Here is a 12113-nt window from a genome sequence, read left to right as displayed (position 1 = left end):
TCCCGTTCCTGCTACCATGCAAAACTAAGTTGCCAGTGAGTAACTCTTGAACTGAGCGTGCACTGAATGTTACATTTCACAGAAAAGACTACCGTCCCTGGTACAACTGGATACATAGGAAATGGATCTCATCATGAGTAATAAACTTAAAGCATGCAAAGGTACATTTTACTAAAACTACTTCTTGTTAGTGATCAGCTTGCCCTGACAAAAGTCTTCAAAACAACTTCTAAATCCAAATTATCTCTAGGAATTCAATTCATTTCATGGGACATTTCTACCCTTTCCATACAATTCTAGTGTTCAGACTTGTAAAATACAGTGAAATTGTTGCAGATACAACTCTAAATCAGTGTTTTCAAAGAAAATAATTACCAGAATTGACAACCAAATCTGACTGGCTTGGTTCATTTTTTTTTCTTTAAAGCATATTGCAACTCTAATATACAATAACCTTATACCACAGATTTCACAGCTTACCACTCTGTAACCTTCTTCAATAATCACTCGTACGAGAATATGCTCAATGCCTGAACAAGAAAGAAAAATGATAGGATGTTCAGATTTTGTTGGGTATACATAATTCTGGTTAAAAAGACAACATTCTGGTGCTTAGATGCAGTCATGAAACTGTTATGTCATAACAAAATATTATACCTGTCAGATAAATAAATGAAGACACTGTAGTTAGAGATGCTACATAAGAGACTCGCCATCTCTCTTAACTATAAGAGAGAGGATAAGTACATTTTGTAAAACTACAAAGGTACGATGTTACATGATGTCACTTTTTAAAAAAATGGTCAAGCAGTATTTAAACTAGAAAGTAAACATATTATGAAGCAAATTAGAGGTTAATACTTGATAATGAAAATTTGTATATTGACAACTGCTTTTTACACCAAACTTCAGGTTTAGAGGCAAACAATTGGCAGTATTTCCCAGTATTTTCTTAAAACAAAAATAGTTCTTCATTAAGTTTTCTATTCTTTTAGTGGGAATTTATTACTATTTTATGGATGCAACACTTGAGCCAACCAGATGTAGGCTCTGAATGCAACATCTTGAAAGTTATTCAATTTATTTACAATAACGTCTGTATGTGGCAATTTGACCAAAACTGCTTAATCAATGTATTTTTGTATCCTTGTTTACAGACCAGAAGAAACAAAAAAGTGTTCCCAGAACTTGTGAACAAATCCTCTCCCGTGGTTTACCCACCCAATATTTCGAGTTCCTTTGCACATTCTCAGCAAATGTGGTCTACTCTGTCTCTTTATTGCTATTCCAGCCTCCCTCATTGACACCACAATATCTACCCCCATGTGTGCCCTCACCCCCACTCTTCCTGTTTTCATTCCAACCCCTCACTAACTTGCCATAATATTGCCCCATGAACTTTCCCTTACGGTGGCTGGTCCAATATTTGCTTGCCATGATCTATCATGGGTGCCAGAGACCAACTACAACTACACAGTTTTCTACCACTGACATTCTCATCTAGCAGTTAGCCAACCTGTCAACATGCTCGAGTAGGAAAAGGAGCTTTTTCTTAAAAAACAAAACGATCATGAGGACCAGCCATTTAAAAAAAAAATCAGGATTTCTATATCCCCAGAAATTTCTGAAAGAGGTTGGCCCACTCCCTCTCCAAAAATGCTGGGAGAGCCTGTGTACAGAAACATGCACAACACTTCACTGTACTGTACAGGTACTTGCTTGCATTTTCCCTTCCAAAACAAAATCAGTTTGAATGAACCACTTACATCCATCCTCAGAAATTACCAGCAGGTGGTTTTCAGGAAATAGCTTTGCATCTGAAGTGGGATAGACAAACTGCAAAAGTAAACTTGGTTAAAAATAGACAAATATTCTGAAACATGCTGGAATTAATTTTGTAAAAGGTAAGGATATTTAGTTATACAAAATATTTGCAGTAACAGAGACAAACATCCAAGTGTGCAGCTTTCCAAATGACATACTAAACAGTATTTCAACAGAAATAGAAAGCCCCTTAATTCTTCACTTTAGCCTAAGCAAGTCCTACTGGATTATTTAGTGTAATTTTACAAACTATTTTAGAAGCCAAAATTTAAAAACAGTACTCTAGATATTGCAATTCGTATCAGAACCCCGATTTCCAATTCTAGTTAGATTAAAAATTACCCATTTACATTTTCACAACTTCCTCAATGAAGGTTCCTAGACAGAGATATTCTGTTACAAACCTGTCCAGTAATGCTCCATCCTACCAGAGTAAATAATAAATGCCTCTATTACAGCACAGAGTGCTGTATTCTCTGTTACTGATTTCACAGACACTTTGACAGCTGTTCTGAAAAGATGAATATGTAAGTTAGGTGAAAGAGTTACAACTTCAGGTGGATAATGTAATCAATCACTGACCAAGTGGTTACAGCTGGCATAATGTGTTTTGTGGTTTTCTATTTTTGTCAGCCCATGTAACATATCACAAAGATATGGGTTCATATTGTGCTGGATATGTGGAAGTTTATTAACATCTAATTATGTGCCCTAATGTAACATCTCTCACTCACACACACACACACACACACACACACACACACACACACACACAGTCTGTCCTTACTTAGATGGTAACTTATATGATTACTTTTATGATTGGCTGACTAGCTAGCTGGCTGCTTGAAAATTGACAAACTATCAAGTCTTGGAATCTACAGTAAGATAGATATTAGGGTGTTAAGTATTGTTCTGCCATCCAGCTATCTCAAAAGGCATTGGAGATCTGTGTAGTAATCTAACATCCCCTTTCTTCCATTTAAAGGGCAGAAAACCTGTTCTGATAAATATACACAGAGATGCACATTGTCACATTCCCTTTATTCGTTGAAGAATGGTTTAGCAGATGTACAATGCAACTTATACAATTCCAGTCCTTACAGTCTTTATACAATTATCACAACTCAGCTACAAAGCTTCACTCTGCAGTGTGCGGTCTGTCATTGTGGATGAGCATCATCCATTAACAATACCAGGCTATTGTCATGCAGAATACTTTCAGTTTCAGAGAAATCATCTGATAATAGATGGTCAGTTGTGTAAAAGTCAAACGTATCATCAATTTATCCTTGAATTTGACCATTATTTGTGACAATGTTATATGATCTGGGCTCTAAACAACATGATCACATCTTCCCATGGACCCACATATTTGTACAAAGATCTCAAATTCTGATGCCTTGTTCAACTTGGGAAAACTGCTTACATGCTCTTTGATGAATGCTGTTAAAACAGTTTCTTTCTATTTCTGGCAATGCATAGTGTACAGGTAGCTATGTGGTAAGATTGTGTAACTGGAGAACTGTAGGGATCTGCCTTCTACACAAGAGTACTGCTGGTGAAGGAAAACCATTGCCTTGAGGAGGAGCATGGAGATTTAATTTGTTAATCTATAAATGAGAAACAAGTTGCTAAGATCTCTGATCATGGACTTCACACAAGCAGTATGTTCGCAAGATCATTATGGATGATAATGCAGACAGGAGATCATGTGACGCCCATCCCACTTCCCAGATACCTTGGAAGGGTGTACCAATGTACTATAGACCATTGTTGGACACACTTGGTTGAGGAAGATTAATATACAAAATATGGCAGTCAATGAGTCAACAACTGTTGCACTTGTGGTATCTTTGATTGGTCTCACAATAAAGGTGGGAAATAGTCAGACACCAGCATGTAGTTATCACCTTGGACATGGAACATATCAGTTATGATTTTGCACCATTGCTCAAAAGGAATCTCATGTGGAATAAAAGGTTCTCTCTAAATTCCATCAACCACAACAATAATGTTTTGCACAACAACTTTCAGTTGATCAATGGCCTTATTGATGCCTCATATGCTAATCTTGCTTTTTTTTTTCACCGTGCTCATGTTACCTGTATGTATATTATCAAGGATATCTCAATGCAGGCTGTGTGGAATAATCACTTGGCCTTTGAGAGAGTTACATCCTCCCAGAGCACTTGTTTGACTTGGAGTGACCTTAAAGAAAATTTTCACTCAGGAATCTGGTGAATGCATTTGGATTGTTCATTGATTACCTTTTTGAGCTGTTGAACATATATCAGGTACAGTGGGACAACAGTTAAGAATGGAGACTTCAGTTTTAACAGTTACCTAGCAGTTAGAGTAGGTTCTTAATCCTCCAACCTTTACTGGACAATCAAGTTCCAATTCAGGTAAGCTTTAAATCAGATGCCTCAGACTGTAAAAAGGACCTTTCCACATGATTTCAGATGCTGGGAAATTGCCCATTGCAAAGTAATTAAAAACTTTCCAGGCAATTCCCACAGAGCCAGCTCTGTCAAGCATTCCAGAGTCCCATGGAGCCTCAGATTATACTGCCACTCTGGTCATGGGAATACCTGAGACATACTTTTACTTATGAAGTAAATGCATAATTACATCCGAGAGCTTAAAGTGCTCGACAAACCACAACCTGTTTCATCATAAGTGTAAAAGAAGTTATACAATTGCTGTGGGTCCTTGTCTATGCATAACCCAGGGGACCAGATTTTGAAAGTCTATCCTGTTAGCTCAATAAACATAGGGTCAAAAAGGGACCAAAACTTTTAAAACTGCCAAAGCACTTTTTTGGACATAATTAAAAGGTAACATTTTTGCACTCCTGTAACAAAGCCGTGAAAGTCGATAACCACCAAAAATTGACATGGGAATCATGAAGCTAGTCACTGCTTTTGATTCATGTCAATGTTGTGCTCACTTCTCATTATCATGATTGTACAGTCAAGCCAGCACACATGATTCTACAAAATGGCTGCACAGCTCATCCATGGTGTGAGGATCCAAACTTGTAATAGGCCAGAACCAACAAACTTCTTAAAGACAGCCCGCACCTCTTGAATAGGAAACACATTGTCATTTGTCCATCACTGGAAAGTCAATGCATGAGTATAGAGTCCCTAGCATGGAGGGCTGGGTCTAGAATCAGGAGGACAAAACTCTCAGGTTAAATGGGAAGCCATGGGGACTGAGGTGAGGAGTAATTTCTTCATTCAGAGGCTGGCAAATCTTTGAAATTCACTGCTCCTGGGGTACATTGAGGCTCACTGAGTATGATCAAGACCAAGATCAATGGACTTGCATATATTAAAAACATCAAGAGACAAGAGATAATGTATGAAAACAGAGTTAAAATCAAAAGATCAGCTACGATTTCATTGAATTGCCAACTCTTGCTCTTATGTTCCTGACCTGGAAAAACAAAGCAAAACAAAGACATACTGTGGAACAGACTGAGCTCTAAGATCTTTCAATGTTTCACTGGAGGCTTTGGTCAAAGGGAGAATACCAGTGGCCAAGATGCCACCAGAAAATCTCTGAATTGGGAGCAGATATCATCGAGCATCCTAATGACCTGGACATATTGTCATAAGACTTTCAGTGACCTCACATAAGTGATCAAGATCGATGTAAAGCCATATTCCGTCAATTACATTACTAGCTTCAGACACTGCTCAATGCACCACAAAAACCAACAGTATCCTCAAAAAAAATTACTACCCAACAGTCAGAGCTTTACCTGTCACCCACTTAACACTGCTACCCTCACTCCTCTCAGCTTGCACATATTGCCAGCTAGCGAACCATGTCAGCTACATCACAGAGTGCACCACAGACAATGATTTCTGCTTCTACTCAGTAAATACATTATCCACTGTAGAATGAAGTCACTGAGATCATACTGTTTTGTTCCCAGTTGCTCAGAGATTGCTTGTCTCAGTCTGGCCTACATTTTGGGGCATAATAGATGGCCTCAGGTGACCCTGGACTAGTGGGAGGATAGGTTAAAAACAAAAGAGAAATTGAACGAATAAGGAATAGATTAGATTTATTCAGGGAAAAAGTCAACCCACTTGGAAAAAGCATCAAAGACTGTTGGTACTAAGAAATATAGCACAATCTGACTCAGTGCTTTCATGGGCAAAGAGAAAGTATACTGGAAAAATGAGGTAGTTTTCACATTCTGCATTTAAAAAAAACAGACCAAGAGGGATTTGTGTTCTTCCCTCTCTATGCCCAAAAGATCCATTTGTAGCACTTGAACCCACTGACCTACAAATTTGTAGGCATCAACATAAAAACCCTGCTACAGGCAGCACCAAGAAAAGAGGGCAGAAAAATCACTAAGCAATTATTCTAACCCTATTCATACAAACTCAGTGGAAAAGTACAACCTCAGCTAATCTGCCAGTTTCTGGAATAATTCTTGGTGCTGTCAACGGGAGCATTCATTAAAGTATATCTCTGTCTACTAGCCTGATTATTGTGGCAATGACCCATACAAGCAGCCTTGCATATAAAGAGCTGAGCATTTCGTGCCAAAATTCATTCAACTCTGGGAGGCATGGGCCGACAACTCTTGAAAACTGTCTACAAATGGAGCATACAAGATGCCCCTTCACCAGAGCAATTCCAGAGGCCACAGGAACATAATTTTCCCAGAAAATATGCCAGCTTCCCCAGATAGAGAAAAAAAACGTGAGTTTCAACGCATGTGCAGACTGCTCCCCTGCACACACCTCATACACTACCACTGAGTTATTTGACATTTTAAAAAAAAGACCCACATGACCACGTTATTTCCCCTACACCAGCCATTCAACATTTATGACAAATGAGTAGCCCAATGTCACTCATGGATAACCAGGTCTGATAACTGAAAGCTTTGCATGCCTCAAGACAAAAATAAATCAAGCATGATATAGTTCCCTACTATGTAAAATATTGTTTCAGACACATTTGGATTTTTAAAGCCAGTGTGTTCAACCACTTCCTTAATTAACAAAATCAATCATGCCTGCTTTATTTAAATAAGGAGGAAATCAAGTTTCAATAAGGTGCAATTCTGGTACAAACATCAGCAGCTTTTGTCCTCATTATCCTATCATTCCTTTGAGGCAGGAATATCTTTTGAGAGTCGTCAGTCTTAGTTCAATTTAACACAGTTGGCAACAAGCACGTTACTATAAAAGGTGACGGTTTGCACCATAGTGGTTGTGTGTTAGCATCACCTGGTGCAGTTCAGGCTTCCCTCTCTGGTCACAGCCTCTGCCACATTGTTTGCAGGAGAAAACAGTGAGCTGGGAAGGTTTATGTTTTGCTGGTCTCTGCTTTCTCTGCTCCCTCTTCTTACTCGGTGGAGTATTTTTTGTTTCTACTAGCTTCTTCTAATAACCTTCCAAATTGTCAGCCTCTATAGGTCAGAATCATCATCGAATCCTCAATAAGAACAGGTGCTGGATTGGCAAGTGGAGTGAACGGATATTTTAAGCACAGGGTCCACAGCAATTTCCTTCTGCAATACAGGACCAGGTTTTACTTCTGGACATATAGGAGGGTGAGAGGATGTCAATAAGGGTCTGAATGCTTCTGTTTCTGGATCCTCATTTCCCTCCCTAACCCCACCATGAGGGGAAACTCTTGAACACCCCAGTGTCCATTTGGAGGGTCAGCAATTAACTAATCATGGAGTCCTAGGTGGATCATAGACTTCAGGTGGATGCCCACATGGGATACAACAGTTTATTCAACATCAGAGACAGCATGTAGCACCCACTCTCCATGCCATTAAGTTGAGTTCATTATTCATAATCGCTGTCCCTCATGTTGCTCTATACTAAGACTGAAGTGTCCCCTCCAGAGCACTGAGCAAAATTGATGAAAATTCCAGAGCTGCTCAACCATCAGGTTCTCCCCTTGACTGGAGTCTAAAGGAATACAAAGCACCACATTTAATACAGGCTTGGTTCGAGGTGCTGTCAGAATGACAACATGTTTGAACGTCAGTATGCCTCTGTACTCCATCCAAAATCTTTTCTTTATTCTTTAACAGGATGAAGGTGTCACTGGCTAGGCAGCATTTATTGCCCATCCCTAATTGCCCAGAGGGCAGTGGAGAGTCAACCACATTGCTGTGGTCTGGAGTCACATGGAGGCACAACCAGGTAAGGATAGCAGCTCCCTTCCCTAAAGGGCATTAGTGAACCAGATGGGTTTTTCTGACAATTGGCAATGGATTTATAGTAGTGATTAGATTCTTAATTACAGATATTTATTGAATGCAAATTCCATCTTTTGCTATGGTGGGATTCGAACATTAGCTGGGTCTCTGGATTAACAGTTCAGTGTTAATACCACTGGGACATTGCCTTCCCAAGATTTATTCCCTCAGCCTTATCTCAAGATGTCTGTATTGCAGTGGAAATATTTGTTCAGAGCTGAGAATGTACTTAATAAGCGCCAGTGTGTCCACTTGGGAATTTGCATGGCATATCTGGAGGCAAAACCTGTTAACCTTCTGTTAAATCTGTGTTCTGGGGTCTCAGTGTTACCATGAGGAGTCACAGCTGAGAACTTGTCAATGGAGAGGTACTGACTAACAGCCAGAGATTAACATATTTGCCTCTTTATTGCATTGCTGTCAGACAGCAATGTAGGCTGATGTTGAGAAGCAAACTAGCACATAAAAGCAGAAAGCATGCCAACTCTTCACCTGCATACCAGACTTGTTGAACACACCATGTAGAACGCTTGACCCTTGTACATCTGACTTACACCAGAAAACAAATTACTGCCATTCCTTCAAGTCAAAATCTTGGAACTTCCTACTTAACCTCACCAAGAGTGTACCAATAGCAGAATACCAGCTGTTCCAAAACATCTTTGAGGGCGATTCAGGATGGACAACAGACCCTGATCTGCAAGTAGCACTCTTACCGAATGAAAAACTTTCCGGGCCCCTACATTGGAATTACGCTACTTTTATATAGAAAAAAAAACAAGAGTTTTGGGCTGAGTTGTCTCTACTCATCTTTATATCTACCTCAACCTGCCACACTTCCTTGCAAGCAGACCTCACCAGAAGACCCTGATTATATATATCGGTAACACAAGGTATGATCACATTTGAAATCCTAATGGCTCCATCTCAATAGGCAACATGGAGAAGAAGGGTAAAGGTGACTATAGTGGTGTTTTGCATATAGAAGCCATTCCAGAGTTCAAAGAACATTCTTCTTCACTCAACCATATTCAGATAGAAATAGAAGAACACTAAAACAAGTCGTTTGTCAAAAGCAATGTGGACCCCTGGTGACAAGCTATCATATCTCAAAACTAGACAACAAAATCATGCCTTCAATAAAACAGATAATAAACTGATCAGGTTTAACTCAGTAGCACAGAATAAGCTACTTTGACTTATATCTTTTAGACAAATGATTGACTATTTTAAAAAACTTGTTTTTGCAATGTTAATTTCAGAATCCCTATGCTGTTTAATTTGCCTGGCTTTCGTGATCCAGATAGCAATCTGTTTTTTGAATGAAAGTGATATCATCTTGGCTTGTCAGAACCTGTTGGGAGGAACAATACGTCTTCTGTGGTTAATGCCAGCATTGCACTGAAAAAGTTGGCACGTATGATAAAAATATAATCATAACCGTAACTATAATGAGAACCAGGTGCTAAAACAGGACACAAATTACTCACCAGCAAATACCAAACTTGGAGACGCCTATAAAAGGTTAATTGGGCACTGGCACCAGTACCATGGTAGATATTTTCTAATCAACCTGTTCAAGGATGTTATCATACACCTTTGTAGCAAATGAGACTCCGACTTGGGACTCCTGGCTCAAGCAGGGACACCACCACTGCACCACAAAAGCCCGTTATTGGGGTAGAAGGAATCTGTTTTGGTGTGACAGGCTTCACTTGAACAATACTGGGACCATTGTCCTGGTGAATTAATTAACCAGGCCTGTAGAGACAGTGCTTTAAACTAATTTGGAGGGATGTAAGGTTTGGGAGGAGAAATGTACACTTGAAAAGGAGGATATGGCAGCATTCACAGCAACTTTTGAAAAAAAGCATTATAACAGAGACAGACAACCAAACTACAATCACCCTTTCTATCTCTGTATTGTTAACACAGTAAAATTAAGCTATTGAAAACCCACTTGACATAGTCAAATTAGCAGAGATAACCATGAGGAGGAATTCATAGAATGTATTTGGGACAGTTTCCTGGAACAATATATTGTAAGCTCAACAGGCATCAGGTTTGTTTTTCTCATTTTATACTGTACACACATTTCTCCTCCTCAAAACTGACTTCAGTTATATGTGCACCACTCCTATTGTTATTTTCTTCTATTAAAACATAAAAATGAAGTGAAAAGCACAGCAGCATGAAAATCACCAATTAAAGAGAGAGGAAAAAAAAACAGGTTCCAACGTTGACCAAAGCAGCTAACAGACAAACCAACCACAAAGTAGATTCTGAACTTGGCATAAGCCAAGCTAATTCTTTAATAAACTTTCAATAATCTTTCCTTCCAATAACGAGTAGTTAAACTTCATCTAAATCAACATTATATATTCAACCATCATTTAAGCAAGATTTGGTCAGGTTCAAAACCATTACCATTTTCTTGTGACTGCACGACAGTTTTTAACAAATGGACAGAACATTTCTATCTTCTATACCATGTTTTCCGTCTAGCTAAAGATCAAATAAAACTAATAAGGGCCAAAAACGATACACATTGAGAAACTGAAACATATCTACCACATTCAGCTGGCCCTTTGCACAGTTGCTCAAAGTAAACTAACAACTCTAATTTTCCTCTGCATGGTAATCAAATGAAGGACTGTGGTCTGAAATGCATTTTTAAAACATGTGAACTGAAGACTCTGAAAAAGTCAAAATGTACTCAAAATGTTAACTCCGTTTCTCTCTTCACAGATGCTGCCAAGAACCTGCTAATTTTTTCCAGCTGTGTATTTGTCATATTTATGAAACATATTTTGATTATATTCCCACAATTAACCATTCCAGGAAGACCATCCACAGAATGCAAGATATGCTTGTTGAGCCTGCTGAGTGGACTGCAAGCAACCCCCTACCCATACAACAACAACGATATTAAAAATGACACTGCTAACTTTAGGGAACAGGGACGACAGCCTGTAGTCTTTCTCTGGAAACTAAAAGAACTCAGAACACCTCTTCAAAGTCAGATTAGGATTATGTAATTATTTACATTTATGAACTAAAAAGACATGCTTAAAAGAAATCCTAATCTCTTTTCAGCAATTTCACATGAAACGGATTTTCTACAAACAAACCAAGTCCAACAAGTTGTACCAACAAATCGTGTCATTTTTGTAACTAAACCTTTCTAGTAAAAGAGCTTAAACATGTCTGCAAGCCATGTACATTTGCCTCAGTTCCCATTTTAAATTTTGTGATTTTGTGTATGTTACTTTTACTGGAGACGTGACAATTCTTTTGTTTTAAGAAAAAGTAGACTATAGAAAGGGATATGCGATATGTTAGTTTACTCTCCAATTGGCCTCAACATTAAATGGGACCTATTTTCCAAGCCATAGAACATTTTGGCCCTGGAACAATTTTATCATCTAACCAATTAAGTGCTGAGAGGGCCAGATTACGTAGATTTAGTTCTTCAGCCACTCTAGAAGGTCCTCTTTACAATATACTTTGCCGGATCTTCTTTGGCTGTCATGCTCCTTTCCCATCTGATAGTGTTCATTTACTGCTATTCTGGCAGAAAGAAAGAAATGTACAACATACTTGTTTCAAAATATACTCCAAACCCTAATGCCCAATACAACATAACATACAATGTGCTGCTTTGTCTTCAGCAATCAGCCATCCTTCGTGATCTCTGCCAATACTTGTCCTTCTCAAGTTATCTTTACTAGACATCAATGTTAAAATGCTCAAGACATAAAGCTACAATTTAGATTAGATTGCTTACCGTTTGGAAACAGGCCCTTTGGTCCAACAAGTCCACACCAATCCTCCCAAGAGTAACCAATCCAGAACCATTTCCCTACATTGACCCCTGACTAATGCACCAAACACTATGTGCAATTCAGCATGGCCAATTCACCTGACCTGCACATCTTTTGGACTTTGGGAGGAATCCAGAGAACCCAGAGGAAACCCACGCAAACACGGGGAAAATGTGCAAACTTCACATACACAGTCGCCAGAGGCTGGAATTGAA

General features: G+C 38.9%; 1 protein-coding gene across 3 annotated transcripts in view; it reads right to left on the bottom strand.

The window, feature by feature from the left end:
* The window catches only part of gsap (gamma-secretase activating protein), an 81903-nt gene that overhangs the window by 54190 nt on the left and 15600 nt on the right, over nucleotides 1–12113 (bottom strand). For all 3 annotated transcript variants that reach the window (XM_072562658.1, XM_072562657.1, XM_072562659.1), the window contains 2 exons: nucleotides 1767–1836; nucleotides 481–530 (listed from right to left, as the gene is read on the bottom strand). In XM_072562658.1, the coding sequence (XP_072418759.1) occupies nucleotides 481–530; nucleotides 1767–1836 (120 nt within the window). The remainder of the gene's footprint in view (nucleotides 1–480; nucleotides 531–1766; nucleotides 1837–12113) is intronic.

Source organism: Chiloscyllium punctatum, chromosome 44 (genome assembly GCF_047496795.1).
Source record: "Chiloscyllium punctatum isolate Juve2018m chromosome 44, sChiPun1.3, whole genome shotgun sequence".
Lineage (NCBI taxonomy): Eukaryota > Metazoa > Chordata > Chondrichthyes > Orectolobiformes > Hemiscylliidae > Chiloscyllium > Chiloscyllium punctatum.
This window is presented reverse-complemented; position numbering and strand designations above follow the sequence as displayed.